The following is an 18,109-nucleotide window of genomic DNA, read 5'->3' on the forward strand; positions in this document are numbered from 1 at the left end:
ACAAACTTTGTCCAGCAATATTTTCTTTTAAATATTGGTGATAAATCTGGTAATACTTTTCCCCATTGATTGATAGGTTAGGGAAGAACACATAAGGAGCGTATTTATACGGCATTGTTGTGCTAACAGTTACCAGATAGATCAGTCTGTTAGTTTGTAGTTTAACGCAAATATTCCAGCTATATAACGGCGGTCTGTGAATCATCCATTGATTGACATCAAAAGCATCGAGCTACGCAATTGGGATACGATTACATGCATGAGTCATGTCAGCGAGCCTGACCACCCGATCCCGTTAGTTGCTTCTTACAACAAGCACGTGCACCAATTCTGATCCGGAAACATCAGGGGATTGGCCAATATGTAGCTCTATTCAGACTTCTGCACCATTTCCGGTACAGTTCTACGCCCAAATGAAATGTTGTATTGCGCATTACGCGTGGCATTACTGTATTTCTCCGTATTGCTGTCTCGTATTCCTTAACTCAAAAACTCGGCCAATGTAAAGGTATATCGATCTTGTGTCAGTTAACAACTATTGTTACATTCCCGAGCCCATTTATTAAGAAATTACACACTCTTTCATATAAACAGCGTTTTATGTCGCAGGAGTGCCATATCCTTATGAATATGGAAAGGGTTTATTTATTGACAAATCTCACATTAATCATGTCTCGTGCAAATGCTACAAATATATATCTACAGATATATACTTGGTGTGTCATTTGCTATTGCATTTCGTTCTATCGACCTGATTGGCTACCATACAACAGATGGCAGATGGTGCCAGTGCCGTATTATATATAAAGCATTAGAAGAAGAATACGTTTACATCACACAAGCTCATTATTAGAAGCAGGAGGAAAGTAAGTATTCTTAGTCATTGTATCAGATTGAATTCCATAAATGTGTATTTAGATGTAAGATGGAGAAAGAGCAGCCAGGCGACAGACAGTTCACGTTAACTTGGAATGACTATGGTGGACAATTTGATATTTGAGACTAGGGGTTGGGTGTGGCAGAGGTTATTTGTTTTGAAAAAGTAATCTGTTACCGAAAATGCTTGGGACGGATCATTTGATTTATCAAATTTATCGAAAACATTAAAACATTAAATTTTTATTGTCCACGAACATTCTTAAAATCAATAATTATGCGTCAGATTGTTGAAAAAATTAAACTTTGCCTGCCACAAAAATTACAATGTTGCAAGTTAGAAAAACTCCGGCCCATAGTTTTAAATGAAACAAAATATATGTTGTTTGTAGCTGTAGGTGAGGAAATATGTCGTTACAAATCCTAGCCCCCACAGAATATCAAATGGTCGCTCGCTTAGGTTTTAACAAATTGTATTGATCGTACTGTGGGCATGCTGGATGTTCTTAGAACCAATGCACTGTGGGTCCTAAAACGCTGCACCTTTAAGAGAAACAACCTGATTGTCATCAGACGTTTAAAAAAACGAGAGGTCTCCCCCAAAATATTGAATGGTCGATACCTTGTCAAAACACAAATCATTTCAAGAAAGTCCACACGGTCTTCATTGACGTTGGCGACAGAGTCCGGACGTTGCCGTTTCTATCACAAGTCGGTGATGCATTGTAATGTCTAGTGTATATATGTAGATGTTACAGCGTAATGTCTAGTGTACGACGGTTGGTCCAAAAGTTCTAAGTGTTTTAAATAATATTTTTCAACATAATCTGCCTGCTCTTCACACTTCCCATATCGACAGTGAAGCGTTTCAATTCCAGTCAGGAAGAAGTTTTCTGAAGCCCATTCACGGCAGCTTTGAGGTCATCGGTGTCTTCATAGCGCTTTCCACGAAGGTATTCCTTCAGTTTAGGAACCATGTGGAAATCACTTGGTGCCAGGCTAGGTCTGGCGCGTATGGAGGGTGAGGAAGCTTTTCGAACCCACTGTGTCGCACAGCAGCCTTTGGAAGTCGAGAAGTGCGAGAAGAGGCATTGTCATGAAATAGTAGAACTCCAGCGGTCAGCATTCCTCGCCGCTTTTCTCTGATAGAATATCACAGGCGACGAAGCGAATCAGCATAATATGGACCTGTAATCGTCTTTTGACTTTCTAAGTCATCGACAAGGATCACACCCTTGAATGCCAGAATACAGTGACCATAAATATAACTTTCTTCACTGATCTTGAAGACTTGAATTGCAACAGACCAAATACTCTTGCAGTTAACTACTCAAACAATGTTGTACATTTCCTGTTTCAATTTCTTATGGCCCATAGTTGAAAGTTAGCCAGACTTAGAACTTTTTCACCAGCCCTCGCATATATGTAGTTGTTACAGTGTAATGTCTGGTGAAAATATGTAGATGTTCCTAACAGATATCAACCGGGAAAGAGAAGTGACGGAGTCCAACTCACAATATTTTAGTGTATGACATGACAGTGATAGATTCATGACGGTGCCCTGTGCAATAACGGAAATCTGATCAAAGACGCACGAGGCACAACGTCCCGTGATCATCTAGCTTTGTTTAAAGCTGATCCAGAAAGTTTCTTGCAACGATTTGTGACTTTGGAGTCCAAGTGGTCAAGATTATCCCATCAGCCGGACAGGTAATGACAATCTTGTAGTAGGTCAAAGGTGTCATCATGATGGACAAGTTACAGGTGTGCTCTCAGTCAGAACAATGCGCCAGTGCACAAACCAGTCATTGTCAACATCCATCTCTGCTGACCCGATATAAAATTATTAGAATGGACATAAATTGTACATGTACTCATACGCATTTGTATGTTTATTTGTTGCTTGACGTCGCACTGAGCAATATTCCAGCTTAGGCGGTCTAAAAATAATCGAAACCGGACCAGACAATCCAGTGATTGATATCATGAGCATCGAACTACGCAATTGGGATACAATGACATGCGTCAACAAAGCGAGTCTGATCACCCGATATCCTAAGTCGCCTCTTACGACAAGCATAGTCGCCTTGAACGGCAAACATGGGTTGCTGAAGATCTGTTCTAACCCGGATCTTCACGGTTCGTACTCATATGGAAACGTGAGAAAAAAACTGAGAACAATTGTTTGTAACACTAAGTTTAGTTTTTCATGTGATTCTGGTTCATCTAGATAAACACGTAGAATACGTTTGTATTTATTAAGTTTTCTTATTCGATGTTTTTTATGTGCCTAGTATGCTGGAGTTCGCGATTACCTGATTATTAGCAAATTAGGGGGTACTTTGACTTCATAAAGGTTGAAGATTAATGAACATTTGACAAAACATGTGGATGTTTGTTATTTTAAAACCGGGTTAGCTCTAGAATATTCCAGAAGGTGGACTATTGTCGAAGAAACACAAGGAATTTAGCTATGTATCAAACTTTATGCCAATGTGATCATTCATAAACAAATAATGTAGTACTTTGCCTTAAATGTAAGTTATAACAGATTCCCTCCTCAATAATCAAACATGCCTCGGTATTCCAAAGGCAGGGGAGGGGGGTATTTTGTTGACAAAAACAAATCTGTTCCCCAAAGCACTTTTACAAAATGAAATAGTTCACTTGAAATGCTCGATCTTCTGCAAAAAGATGTATTTTCACATAAAAAGACACTCGGAGAGAGACTCTCTCTACATATTCCAGCTGATAAATAACATCGTGGACTATTATGCTCAATTCCCTGTACACGTTCATCCATATGGCCAAACTAATATTCACAGGGGGAAAGCGCTGCCCTTGCCAATCCGTATGTTGGTCGGTGGCACCAACCATGTTCTCGCTGAGGAGTAAAATTGGCACATGGAATGGTTTAGGCAAGTTTTATTCATCACACAAACTTATTACATTGATACAAATTCTAAAATAGCCCAATAAAGCTAAAACTGACACAATTTTACGCTTGTATGTAATATAAAAGCCTTTTTATACGCTGAAAGCGCCTTGTTTTCGGCTCGTCGCTCTCGCCTCAGATGACACTAAAAGTACAGTAAGAAATATTGAGCTCATTGTTGAATGTCGTATGTGAATATTATAACGATTTCGGTCTGGAAGCTCTTCAGTGCATGATACAAGTTAGATTTAGTTCAAATTTGTGAGTAAAAGGGCTGAAGACTTGCTTAAATGCTCCATGTGCTCGGGTGAAATTTTTACTGTCCAGCCAGAAAATGGTAGTTGCTACCTACCAACATTTAGTTCAAATTTGTGAGTAAAAGGGCTGAAGACTTGCTTAAATGCTCCATGTGCTCGGGTGAAATTTTTACTGTCCAGCCAGAAAATGGTAGTTGCTACCTACCAACATTTAGTTCAAATTTGTGAGTAAAAGGGCTGAAGACCTGCTTAAATGCTCCATGTGCTCGGGTGAAATTTTTACTGTCCAGCGAGAAAATGGTAGTTGCTACCTACCAACACTTAGTTCAAATTTGTGAGTAAAAGGGCTGAAGACTTGCTTAAATGCTCCATGTGCTCGGGTGAAATTTTTACTGTCCAGCGAGAAAATGGTAGTTGCTACCTACCAACACTTAGTTCAAATTTGTGAGTAAAAGGGCTGAAGACTTGCTTAAATGCTCCATGTGCTCGGGTGAAATTTTTACTGTCAAGCGAGAAAATGGTACCTACCAACATTTAGTTCAAATTTGTGAGTAAAATGGCTGTAGACTTGCTTAAATGCTTCATGTGATTGGGTGATTTTTTAGTGTTCAGCAAGAAAATGGTAGTTGCTACCTACCAACATCCGGTTTGGCATGGATATTTTAATCTCTGAAACTACCAAACAGAATTGCAAGTCAATGCCACATAACTTCACCCCATGCCCTCTGACAATATTTCGTCTGTCATTATGGAACTAGATTTATATCTGACAATGAGTGTCTTCTGTTTCAGATTATCAATGATGGTTACAATTTTTCTCTTGTGTTTATTCACTTTGGTGAATTGCGAGAATTGTGTCATTCCGTCGCTGGACATATTGACACCAGGTAAGTGAGAAAGTGCAGTGTTCAGTTTATTTACCCAGTTAGATTGAATAAAATCTGGATTAACGGCCGGACATGATTACCCTTTTGCGAACACCTTGTGTCATCACTAGCCTTCAGTGATCCATTTATATACTTTTCACCACTGTGTTGTCCTTGACGCCCAATGACAACGGTTTCGATTGATATTCGCGACTGGCTAATGACGTTTTATATTCACGTTATATCACGGCGACTCAGCTTGACGTGGTGCAGGTATTAGCCGTTTACCCTCTTGTTGGCACCAAGGAACACGGGTATGATGCTGAGACCTAGAAATATGGGCCAGTCTGGCATTCAATCATGTACAATTCAAGGCATTAATATATATATAGAATACTAAACGAGCTCCCGTGTAATACCAATTTTATGAAACGAGTGAATAGTTCTGGTATATGACGAGCGAAAGCGAGTTTCATAAAATTGGTTTTACACGGGAGCGAATTTAATATTTTATTTATTACTTGCCATTTATAACGTTTTTAGAATTATACTGTTGAGTGTGAACAGGCTGACACCTACACGATCCACGGCATAATCCAATTGAGTTTAACATAATATAATAATTCAAACAGGTCAAAAGTTGAAACGTATGAACTTAATACCATACAATGGTCCACCTTTAGAATTCAGGCGTCCGTTACGCACAATTATCGTAGCGCAAAGGTTATCGCAACTCACATACTTTAACTTAGACTAACGACTGACGTTGCACTCCAATACGACCGCCTTGTGGAACGGGGCCTTGCACCTCAAAGTTTACAATCACGTCACAATACCCGATGACGTAATTTGTGGAATTTTGTTGTAAGATCCATCAGCGAAACAATGCCATGTGACGTGTGGCATCGAGTGTGCATAAGCTCCTCTCAGTGATCTATCATATCCACACGCAATGTCGTTGAATAAGCCAAAGGAAATTGAGAGCTTTCAATATTTGTTTGTGAAACGTGTTCCGAGAGTACATAAGCACGCGCTTTGGTATTACACAATGTGCAATACAGCTGTATGTTTATTAAACGGGCGATCCCTTCACGGGCAAGTAATAAATATTGTTATCAGACGACGGTAGCCAAATGGCATATTCATGAAGTAAGATAAAGTAATTATTGAGATAGAGAGAATCTCACCCTCGTGTCTTTTGCTATCAAATATATCAACACGAGTTGATACAAGTGGAAAAACTCCGAGGCTTGTCGAGGTGTTTTTTTCCACTTTTATCAACGAGTGTTGGTCCAGACCGCCGTCATATAGCTGGACTATTTCTGAGTGCGGCGTTAAGCAACAAACAAACAACCAAATGCGTATGAGTACATGCACACATGGAGCAATAACACATAAAAGAGAAAAAAAACCCACTAAACAATATCACAAATAGAAGCATCAGGGTTTCATGGTCAATGCGCCAGCTGTCAACACGTATGCTGATGTCACTTGTGCATGGGCGTATAATGCAGCATACATGCAGCAGTGAGTGAATGAGTATGGTTTTAAGCCGCTTTTAGCAATATTCCAGCAATGTCACGGCTAGACCGGCAGCCCAGAGCACTTTGGTCAAACGAACAAGGTACCAATATCCGAACACAGGAACATTTACTGTGTAACCCAACATATTCATATATGGATGTCTGCCGGGGAGCCCCTGCTGCGTGTGGCCCCTGGCCCCCCAAAAGAAGGGGCCATTCAAGGGCTGGATCAAACATTGGAGGTACCACATGAAAGTAAGTGTAAATGAACTGGTACATCTCACAGAGTACAGAATGGGCCACGCCAGACAAATCTTCCTCTGCAAAAGGCCTGCCAGACACCCCCAAAGAGGGTCCCAAAATTTGGGCTGGGTTAAACATTGGAGGTACCACATGAAATCAACATAAAATGAACTATTTCACTCTACTAAGAATAAAAACCCCATTGCCAGACAAATCGTCTGCTGCATAAGGCCCGCCAGACACCCCCAAATGTTGACCCTTAATGCACTCAGTGGACACTCTGGTAAAATTTGACCAGAGTATACATTCAAAGTACCAGATGAAAGTAAGTTTAGATCAACAGGTACATGTTACTGAGTACAACACGGCCCATACCTGACAAATTGTCCTCTGCATAAGGTCCGCCAGACCCCCCAGGGAGAGTCCCAAAATTTGGGCTGGGTTAAACATTGGAGGTACCACATGAAACCAACATAAAATGAACAATTGCACTCTACTTATTGCACTATACCCATTGCCAGACAAATCACCTTCTGCATAAGGCCCGCCAGACACCCACAAAAAGTTTACCCTTCAGGTATACACGGGTAAAATTGGTCTGGAATATATATCGATTGTACCACATTAAGGTACGTTTGAATGAACAGGTTCATATCACAGCGTACAGAATGGGCCACACCAGACAAATCTTCCTCTGCATAAGGCTTAAACATTGGAGGTATCACATGGAACCAACATAAAATGAACTATTACACTCTACTTATTACAAAATACCCATTGCCAAACAAATCCTCTTCTGCATAAGGCCCGCTAGACAGACCCTGACCCCACCCCACACAGTTGACCCTCTGTAATCCCAGTGTGCATAATGAAACATTGGACATCAACTCTGAGAGTCAACAGATGGTCAAATTTATGTTTTGTTCTTAAAGATGGACGGATTTTATTGAGATTAAAATCACGTATTTATAAAATCAGGTCTCTGAATACTGGTATTGATATCATAGATTAGGCCTATCGTTGAAATGTAATGAACATGGCATGAATCTGAATCTTGTGAATATATATCTGATCAGCTATGAAGTCCTCAAAGCCTGCTTACAGCCTGATAGCTTGGCTATGGATTCCTACAAGCCAGATAGGCATATGATGCCATGTGCCATGATTTTTATATACTGAACAACAAAAGTTCCTGTGACATTGAATAAGATTTAATGCAAAGTTGTGTTTTTACCAAATCTGAAACAATTTCGGCTTGCAACAGATAAAAGACTCCTGTAAGTGTTCAAATGGTTTTAATTTGTCATAATGACTTCGGAAAATGCGTGATTTCATTAAAAAAACATGAACATGCCAAAATGTCAATTTACAAATCAATAGCGTGTGTGTCCGCCTCTGGTTGCGATGCAAGCAACACATCTTCGTCTCATGGAATGGACCAGGCGTCGCACAAAGTTCTGTGGGATATCTGTCCATATCTGCTGGAGCATATTTCGAAGTTCCCGGAGTGTCTGTGGAACACGTGGTTGACGTCGAAGGCGCCATGACGACTCAAAAACGGTAGAACAACAGGTCCGATGATCTCGTCGCGGTAGCGCTGTCCATTGAGATTTACCTCTACCACTATCAAACGGGTCCTCTGTCTTGCTGTAATCCCACCCGATACCAAAACGCTGCCGCCCCAGAACCGATCTTCTTCCATGACACAATGAAGACAATCCCTGCACATCTGAGGCGGAGACGTACGGTTTGTGAATACAATCGTCGAAGGGCAGGGATGCTTCTTGCAGTCACTGTTGCTGGATAGAATCGATTTCGTAGGTGTGTTGTTCGAATCCAGTTGTCTTGTCGATTATTGGTTACGCGTGGCCTGCCACTCCGAGGATGGTCTCTGACTGCATTCGTCTGTTGCCAACGTTGCCATAAACACCAAATGGTGTTTCTGTGGACGTTAAATTGTCTTGCAACATCACGTTGACTCGATCCTTCTTCAAGCACACAAATGGCTCGCAGACGCTCGTTTTCGGACAAGCGTGGCATTTCATAATGTTGAATAATTGGGTAATTTTGTTGTTTTTCTGAATGGTTGTTGTCAGCACGATGCTAAACAATGCATATGGAATCCCGTTAACGCACACGAAATGCATGGGGCTTGCATAAAAGTCAACATTTGCATGGAATGTATGCTTTTCTGTAGCATTTGCGTTTTTGTGACTTGATTCCATACATGTACTACAATAATGAAAACCAAACTTTACTTGTTTGAAAAATACACTATACACTTTTGTTGTTGAGTGTTGCTGAATGGATAATGATAGCCCCTAATGCCACATGGAAATGTTTTAGGATGATAATCTGGAAATTTGGGGTGATAATTGTGTTTAATAACCTATGATCTCCATTTATTTAGCAAGTTTTATCATCTAACGTCTTTTCTTCGTTGACGAGATCAAGTCTAACCCAATGCAATGGTATCATTAGACTTATATCAAAGGCTAGGCCTATCGAGATATCGAGATTAGACTAGCTCATTGTATCAATGGATGCTGCATGGACAAAACAATGCTTGATGACACATAACCTGCAGGAATGTCAACACAAAGGAGATCTGACTTGAACTTTTTGAAAGAAATCTTCTTGCCACGATAAACAGAAAGAGCGTTTTCTAAAACCCTTACCTTATTAATTTGCGCTCCTCTTCTGAAGCTTACTCGTACGAACGTATTTGTGAACTTTCAAGCCATTTTAAAATTTGTGCGACAAGGTAGACCTACGATCGAGCGAGAACTATGCAACCAAACATTTACATTGCATTAGTTAGACTTGATTTTTCTGACGCAATAGTATCTCGTCAAGGAAGATGGGACGTCTATGTAAAATTGATCAATATGGAAATATTTGGCCGGAATTCAGCTTTTTAGATAATAAAACTTGCTAAATAAACGGAGATCATAGGTTTTTAAACACAATTATCACCAAAAGATTTCCAATGGTATTAGGGACTGTCATTTACCATTCTTATAGCAGGCTTTGAGGACTACCTAAGCATGTTTGGGTTTGTAGGAATCCATAGCCAAGCTATCAGGCTATAGCAGGCTTTGAGGACTTCATAGCTGATCAGATATATATTCACAAGAATCAGATTCATGCCTTTTTTATTACATTTCAACGATAGGCCTAATCTATGATATCAATACTAGTATTCAGAGACCTGATTTTATAAATACGTGATTTTAATCTCAATAAAATCCGTCCATCTTTAAGAACAAAACATAAATTTGACCATCTGTTGACTCTCAGAGTTGATGTCCAATGTTTCATTATGCACACTGGGATTACAGAGGGTCAACTGTGTGGGGTGGGGTCAGGGTCTGTCTAGCGGGCCTTATGCAGAAGAGGATTTGTTTGGCAATGGGTATTTTGTAATAAGTAGAGTGTAATAGTTCATTTTATGTTGGTTCCATGTGATACCTCCAATGTTTAAGCCTTATGCAGAGGAAGATTTGTCTGGTGTGGCCCATTCTGTACGCTGTGATATGAACCTGTTCATTCAAACGTACCTTAATGTGGTACAATCGATATATATTCCAGACCAATTTTACCCGTGTATACCTGAAGGGTCAACTTTTTGTGGGTGTCTGGCGGGCCTTATGCAGAAGATGATTTGTCTGGCAATGGGTATAGTGCAATAAGTAGAGTGCAATTGTTCATTTTATGTTGGTTTCATGTGGTACCTCCAATGTTTAACCCAGCCCAAATTTTGGGACTCTCCCTGGGGGGTCTGGCGGACCTTATGCAGAGGACAATTTGTCAGGTATGGGCCGTGTTGTACTCAGTATCATGTACCTGTTGATCTAAACTTACTTTCATCTGGTACTTTGAATGTATACTCTGGTCAAATTTTACCAGAGTGTCCACTGAGTGCATTAAGGGTCAACATTTGGGGGTGTCTGGCGGGCCTTATGCAGCAGACGATTTGTCTGGCAATGGGGTTTTTATTCTTAGTAGAGTGAAATAGTTCATTTTATGTTGATTTCATGTGGTACCTCCAATGTTTAACCCAGCCCAAATTTTGGGACCCTCTTTGGGGGTGTCTGGCAGGCCTTTTGCAGAGGAAGATTTGTCTGGCGTGGCCCATTCTGTACTCTGTGAGATGTACCAGTTCATTTACACTTACTTTCATGTGGTACCTCCAATGTTTGATCCAGCCCTTGAATGGCCCCTTCTTTTGGGGGGCCAGGGGCCACACGCAGCAGTGGCTCCCCGGCAGACATCCATATATGAATATGTTGGGTTACACAGTAAATGTTCCTGTGTTCGGATATTGGTACCTTGTTCGTTTGACCAAAGTGCTCTGGGCTGCCGCTCTAGGCGGGGGACACCAGAAAAGCGCTTCACACATTGTACCCATGATATACATATGTATGACAATATAATTCAGAGGACGTTAATTAGTCTTGTTTATAATAAGGTTGTTTACGGTTGTTTATTATCTGACTTTTGGAAACAGTTTTCTCATTGTTTGCTAAAATAGGTACGTTCAATTGTACGTTCCAACTTTAATGACTCGATTTCATAATGCGGGTTCATAAGTTTATGAAAAATAAAAAAATATTTTCATTCCTTGAAACTATCACAAGGAACAACAATGCATACTCTCCAATACGAAATATTAGGCTTAGTGTGGCAAGGGTGTTATGAATAAGTGAGTGAGTGAGTGAGTGAGTGAGTGAGTGAGTGAGTGAGTGAGTGAGTTGGGTTTAACGCCGCTTTTAACAGTATTCAAGTTATATCGCGGCGTGTCAGCTTAATGTGGGAGGAAAGACCGAAGTGATGCTTCACTTTGGTGAAACCCACGAGCACGGGTATGGTGCTGACGAACTATGTTGTATCTACATATCTACAATGTAGATGTCGCTTGATTTCACCCAAGCGATATCTCCTGTCAGAACCAGTTTTGGATGATAACTTGTATTTTGCTCTTCCAAATATAGTTATTATCAATAAAACATTATTTGATCCTATTCCTAACCCAATACCAGTATAAACTGTATTCTTGTATAAACTGTATTCCCGTATAAATTGTATACCCGTATAAACTTAATACCCGTATAATCTGTAAACCTGAATAAATTGTATACCCGTATAAACTGTATTCCTGTATAAACTGAATACCCGTATAAACTGTATACCTATATAAACTGTATAACTGTATAAACTGTATAAAGTGTAAACTTGTATAAACTGTATTCCTGTATAAACTTAATACCTGTATAAACTGTGTACCTGTATTAACTGTATACCCGTATAAACTGTATACCTGTATAAACTGTATACCTGTATAAACTGTAATCCTGTATAAACTGTATACCTGTATAAACTGTATACCTGTATAAACTGTATACCTTTATGAATCATCAACAGGCGAACGATGCAGAACAGAGCCTACTGAACTGGCAGACGGAACGCATACAGTTACTGATTGTGGGATTTGGTTTTTCTGTTCCTCAGGGAATGCGAGGGGATGCCGGTAGGTGGCAGATAAATTATATTTGTTTTAAATATGTTGCACTGACAATGTAATGTATCATCATCAATAATATTATTATTGGTACTTGTGCACGTGCTCCTAGACTAGTTTATATTGACGTTCATGCACGGCCGGTGTTATCCAGGTGTTACAAAGATTCGTGGTGTAGGTGTCCACGTATATTACGGCGTGTGTCTACGCGTCTGTCCTGAAGTATAACATATTCGACATTTACTATGACATTCTATTACCCCGGCAATCCTAACAGATAATTGATCCAAGTTCAAATAAGGCTGAGAAGGCAGCTGCAATGAGTATATTTATTCACCTAAGCTCATGATCTGCAATACATTACTCAACCGCGAGAAGTGCGTGTGGTGTGTGTGTGTGTGCGTGTGGTGTGTGCGTGTGTGTGTGTGTGTGTGTGTGTGTGTGTGTGTGTGTGTGTGTGTGTGTGTGTGTGTGTGTGTGTGTGTGTGTGTGTGGTGTTTGTGTGTGTGGTGTTTGTGTTTGTGTGTGTGTTGTGTGTGTGTGTGTGTGTGTGTGTGTGTGTGTGTGTGTGTGTGTGTGTGTGTGTGTGTGTGCGTGCGTGTGTGTGCGTGCGTGGTGTGTGGTGTTTGTGTGTGTGTGGTGTTTGTGTGTGTGGTGTTTGTGTGTGAGTATGTGTGTTTGTGTGTGTATATGTGTGTTTGAGTGTGTGGTGTTTGTGTGTGTGTGTGTGCGTGGTGTGTTTGTGTGTGTGTATGTGTGTTTGAGTGTGTGTGGTCCAATACATTACTAAACCGTGAGAAGTGTGTGTGTGTGGTGTTTGTGTGTGTGGTGTTTGTGTGTCTGTATGTGTTTGTTTGTATGTGTGGTGTTTGTGTGTGTGTTTGGTGTTTGTGTGTGTGTGTGTGTGTGTGGTGTGTGTGTGTGTGGTGTTTGTGTGTGTGTGCGTGCATGGTGTGTGCGCGTGGTGTGTGTGTGGTGTTTTTGTGTGTGTGTGTACTAGAAGACCGCTGAGAGAAGCGAAAGAATACACGCTGGTCAAGTAACAAAAATGGCGTTCTGCGAAACGAAGGATCTCGATTGACGATTTAAATTAGAGATTTACAGTTTATAACGAAACATTTTCGAGAGAAGAATAAACGGCTAGATTGATATTAACTCCATGAATGACGATCCGTCATTATTTTGCCTTGTCAGTATGGAACTAGCGTTAGAAGAACCTCAACAATTGTGTACGGGCTAGTCACTTTCGACAAAGGGAGACAATTAATGGGGAAGTAACTCTTGTGTGACAATAGTTCCGCCCATGCCTTATGTTCACTGCAGTGAAATATCAAGTGTTATGTTCCCTGCAGTGAATATATTACTTTACAGATTAAAATTTAAAAAATGTAGCAAAGAGGGTTTTGGTGATCCTGGCACAGTCAGGCTGGAACTTGGCGAGGTCCGCATAATTGCCATGTATTTCCTGGATCTTGTCAATCACATAAGTGTCAAAAGGGACAGAAAATTCAATAATATAAGTGATTGCATTGGATTTATCAAAAAGGCCAAGATCAGGTTTGTAGGCCTGGATACATCTGAGGCTGTATACGGGACTATTCCACAGAAGTTTGTATTCCATGAGGCCATCTACATATTCCGGGTCGTACCATGGATGGACCTCTGTGTCAAAACCACAAGCATGGCGAAGACGGTAATATAATGATCGAGCCACACCATCATGTCGCTAAAGATACTGTGTTTGTGCCAAAGCTGGGCATCCATGACGATGTGTTGGACAGTCTCACTTAATCCATTCTTCTTATTCTAATGCTTTTGCTTATTATTATCAAGGAAGTAGAGGCTACGTACCCCAATTTCAAGTTTGACATACTTGATGAACATTATGATTGTATTTTCCAGAGGCAGGACAGACCAAAGTTGTGTGGAAATCGATCAGGAATGTTCCACACTTGTGCAAGAAAGGAATGGGTCTTCCTTGGCTTGTAGGACCAGCAGAAAGCGACGTGACGTGACAGTGGACATAACCACGACAACGGAAGAGAACATTCATCACGATTTTACAACAGTCCCTCCAACCACCACGACGACAGCTACCACACGGCCAGTACCTACAACAACGGTATCAGCAGACATAGACACGACCACCACCACAACAACAACAACAGAAACGACTACAACGGAAGGTATTGTGATATGTGACTTTCCGACATCTCCTCCAACCACCACAACGATGGCTACAAGGCCTCCATTTACGATAAAAACGGTATCAGCAGACACAGACACGACCACAACAACAACACCTGCATCAGCAGAGACGGACACGACCACAACTACTACAACTACGGCGCCGTCGGTATCTGACACAACAACAACAGAAGACGTAAGGGTTATCGATTTTACAACAGTACAACCAACTACCACGACGACAGTGGCAACGCCTCCAGTGACAACTACCTCGACGACTTCTCAAACAACGACAACAACTACTACAACTACAACCGCAGCAGCAAACGAAGACACGACCACAACCGAGCAGGTGATAATTTATGATTACACAACCGTTCCACCAACCACGACAACCACAGCGCATGCGTCAGTTAGGAGGAAGCGAGAGTCACATGACCAGAGGAAAATGGAAGAGATCAGGAAATTGTTCACAGCAGGGTTAAAAAAGAGAAGATATACATCCGGGGAACAGAGTAAGAAAATGGAGAAGGCGAAGCGCCATCTATTGAAATACTTGGGCTATAAATTGCAGCGGGGCCAAAAAAAATCCATTTTGTTGGCAATACTTGGTAAAAACAGTACTTTGAAATAAACATTTCTGATAACGACCCTGGCCTGGTCATACCACGTGTAAAACATACCTTATATTCTACTCAAAAGAAGTTAAGGAACTCCCCCTAGCATGGCAGATTAATGGATATATCATGTGTTCTTTAACTACCTTTGAATAGTATAACTACAATCCTTATGTCAGAATTTAATGTTCATGTTTCTGAAGTTTCTTCGGAGATGCCAAGATTGAAATTTATTTAAATTACACTGGTATTTCAATACGATTTTAAAGAAATAATTATGGTTATATAATTACATAATGGTCACCGTAAGACAAATAAAACATCGAAAAGAGCGTTTATCTGAGTTTAGTTTGACGAATTCTTTCCAGGAAAATACACACGTTGCAGTGGGAACTATGTGGGTACTTGAAGTCACAGTAACACCCTGCACTCATCTCCAAGTAACGTTTGTTGCCAAACCCAATAGCACAGACATATCACGGTCTGTAAATAATTGAGTCTGGATTAGACAAACCACAAAATGGTACTATGAGTAACGCCCAACGTCAGGGGATACGATGTCATGCAATCAACCAAGTCCCCGATCACAACCATTTAATCACCTCTAATGAGTGAGTGAGTGAGTGTGGATTTACGCCGCTTTAAGCAATATTCCCGCAATATCACGGCGGGGAGCACCAGAAATGGGCTTCACACATTGTACCCATGTCGGGAATCGAACCCGGGTCTTCGGCGTGACGAGCGAACACTTTAACCACTAGGCTACCCGACCGCCCCACCTCTAATGACAAACATCGTTTACTTGGGGGCTATGTTAACGATATGTAACGATGCGTTGCCAATATATCAGCGACATAACGACGAGAGCAAATCATATATCCTCGGATCCCCTGGAAAGTTATTCATCAGTCACTGCTTTGTCTGTTCCATGGTGGTAAATAGTGACGCATTTAACAGTATTCCATCACTACTGGCATACCGCCTCCTCCGTGGTCCAGAGGTAGGGTGTCCGCCCGGAGAGCGGAAGGTCCGGGGTTCGGGACTGAAACAAGGACTGCACGGCTCGGAGTGTGTCTCTGAGTGGGGTAGTCATGATAAAATGCGGCATGATATCTCGGTGAGTTAGCACCACAAAATGGGCATCAGTCCGGACTACTACTACTACTACTACTACTACTACTACTACTACTACTACTACTACTACTACTACACACACATGCATGCACGTCGCTATATGATTGCGATAATCTTGGACGCGACGTTAAAACCCATTTCACCTCATTTCACTTCACTGACGTCAGCCTAATGTGGGAGGAAAGCCCGAAGTGATGTAGGTCTAAGAGTATTCGGAACAATCCTTTGTCCTCTTCGACTCGTGAAGATCCGGGGTAGAATAAGTCTTCAGCAACCCATGCTTGCCGTAAAAGGTGACTATGCTTGTCTTAAGAGGTGACTAACGGGATCGGGTGGTCAGGCTCGCATGTCATCGATCCCAATTGCGTGGATCGATGCGCATGATATTAATCACTGGATTGTCTGGTCCAGACTCGATTACTTAAAGATCGCTGTCATATAGCTGGAATATTGCTGAGTGCGGCGTTAAACAACAAACAAAACAAAATAACACACCAAATTCACGTTTTATAGGCTGGGAGCCGACATGTTTACAGACAAGGTATTCCACGCGCTTACAGCACAGAGACGATTGTGTCTATTCACAGTATTGTAACAGACGATGTCATAGATTTCAGGTCGTATTTCCAGCAATATTGTATTTGTGACCATGACATTTGTACCACATTTTAAATGAAACAAACCATTGAGCAGGGTTAGAGAAGAGAAGATATACATCCGGGGAACAGAGTAAGAAAATGGAGAAGGCGAAGCGCCATCTATTGAAATACTTGGGCTATAAATTGCAGTGGGGCCAAAAAAAATCCATTTTGTTGGCAATACTTGGTAAAAACAGTACTTTGAAATAAACATTTCTGATAACGACCCTGGCCTGGTCATACCACGTGTAAAACATACCTTATATTCTACTCAAAAGAAGTTAAGGAACTCCCCCTAGCATGGCAGATTAATGGATATATCATGTGTTCTTTAACTACCTTTGAATAGTATAACTACAATCCTTATGTCAGAATTTAATGTTCATGTTTCTGAAGTTTCTTCGGAGATGCCAAGATTGAAATTTATTTAAATTACACTGGTATTTCAATACGATTTTAAAGAAATAAATATGGTTATATAATTACATAATGGTCACCGTAAGACAAATAAATCATCGAAAAGAGCGTTTATCTGAGTTTAGTTTGACGAATTCGTTCCAGGAAATTACACACGTTGCAGTGGGAACTATGTGGGTACTTGAAGTCACAGTAACACCCTGCACTCATCTCCAAGTAACGTTTGTTGCCAAACCCAACAGCACAGACATATCACGGTCTGTAAATAATTGAGTCTGGATTAGACAAACCACAAAATGGTACTATGAGTAACGCCCAACGTCAGGGGGTACGATGTCACGCAACCAACCAAGTCCCCGATCACAACCATTTAATCACCTCTAATGAGTGAGTGAGTGAGCACGGTTTTACGCCGCTTTAAGCAATATTCCCGCAATATCACGGCGGGGAGCATCAGAAATGGGCTTCACACATTGTACCCATGTCGGGAATCGAACCCGGGTCTTCGGCGTGACGAGCGAACACTTTAACCACTAGGCTACCCGACCGCCCCACCTCTAATGACAAACATCGTTTACTTGGGGGCTATGTTAACGATATGTAACGATGCGTTGCCAATATATCAGCGACATAACGACGAGAGCAAATCATATATCCTCGGATCCCCTGGAAAGTTATTCATCAGTCACTGCTTTGTCTGTTCCATGCTTGTAAATAGTGACGCATTTAACAGTATTCCATCACTACTGGCATACCGCCTCCGTGGTCCAGAGGTAGGGTGTCCGCCCGGAGAGCGGAAGGTCCGGGGTTCTATCCCTGTCCGCGTCACACCAACAGACATGAAAAGATTGTACTTGTTGTTACCCTGCCTGTCGATCGGCATTGAGGGACCGAA

The 18,109-nt window shown here is 41.2% G+C and overlaps 1 protein-coding gene across 1 annotated transcript; it reads left to right on the forward strand.

Moving 5' to 3' along the window:
• The first annotated feature begins 831 nt into the window (after positions 1-831).
• Positions 832-15,351, forward strand: LOC124145494 (integumentary mucin C.1-like). Its single transcript, XM_046515273.2, has 4 exons — positions 832-866; positions 4,861-4,955; positions 12,125-12,230; positions 14,124-15,351. Exons 2-4 carry the CDS (start codon positions 4,868-4,870, stop codon positions 15,040-15,042), a joined length of 1,113 nt encoding a protein of 370 aa, XP_046371229.2. The 5' UTR covers positions 832-866; positions 4,861-4,867; the 3' UTR covers positions 15,043-15,351.
• Positions 15,352-18,109: the final 2,758 nt, after the last annotated feature.

Source organism: Haliotis rufescens, unplaced genomic scaffold (assembly GCF_023055435.1).
Source record: "Haliotis rufescens isolate VD_foot unplaced genomic scaffold, xgHalRufe1.0.p SCAF_8, whole genome shotgun sequence".
Taxonomy (NCBI): Eukaryota; Metazoa; Mollusca; class Gastropoda; order Lepetellida; family Haliotidae; genus Haliotis; species Haliotis rufescens.

Coding starts and splice junctions, on each gene's coding strand:
- LOC124145494 (XM_046515273.2), top strand. CDS start 4,868: ATGATGGTTACAATTTTTCTCTTGTGTTTATTCACTTTGGTGAATTGC. Junction 4,956..12,124: donor GCTGGACATATTGACACCAG/GTAAGTGAGAAA, acceptor AATCATCAACAG/GCGAACGATGCAGAACAGAG. Junction 12,231..14,123: donor GGGAATGCGAGGGGATGCCG/GTAGGTGGCAGA, acceptor TGTATTTTCCAG/AGGCAGGACAGACCAAAGTT.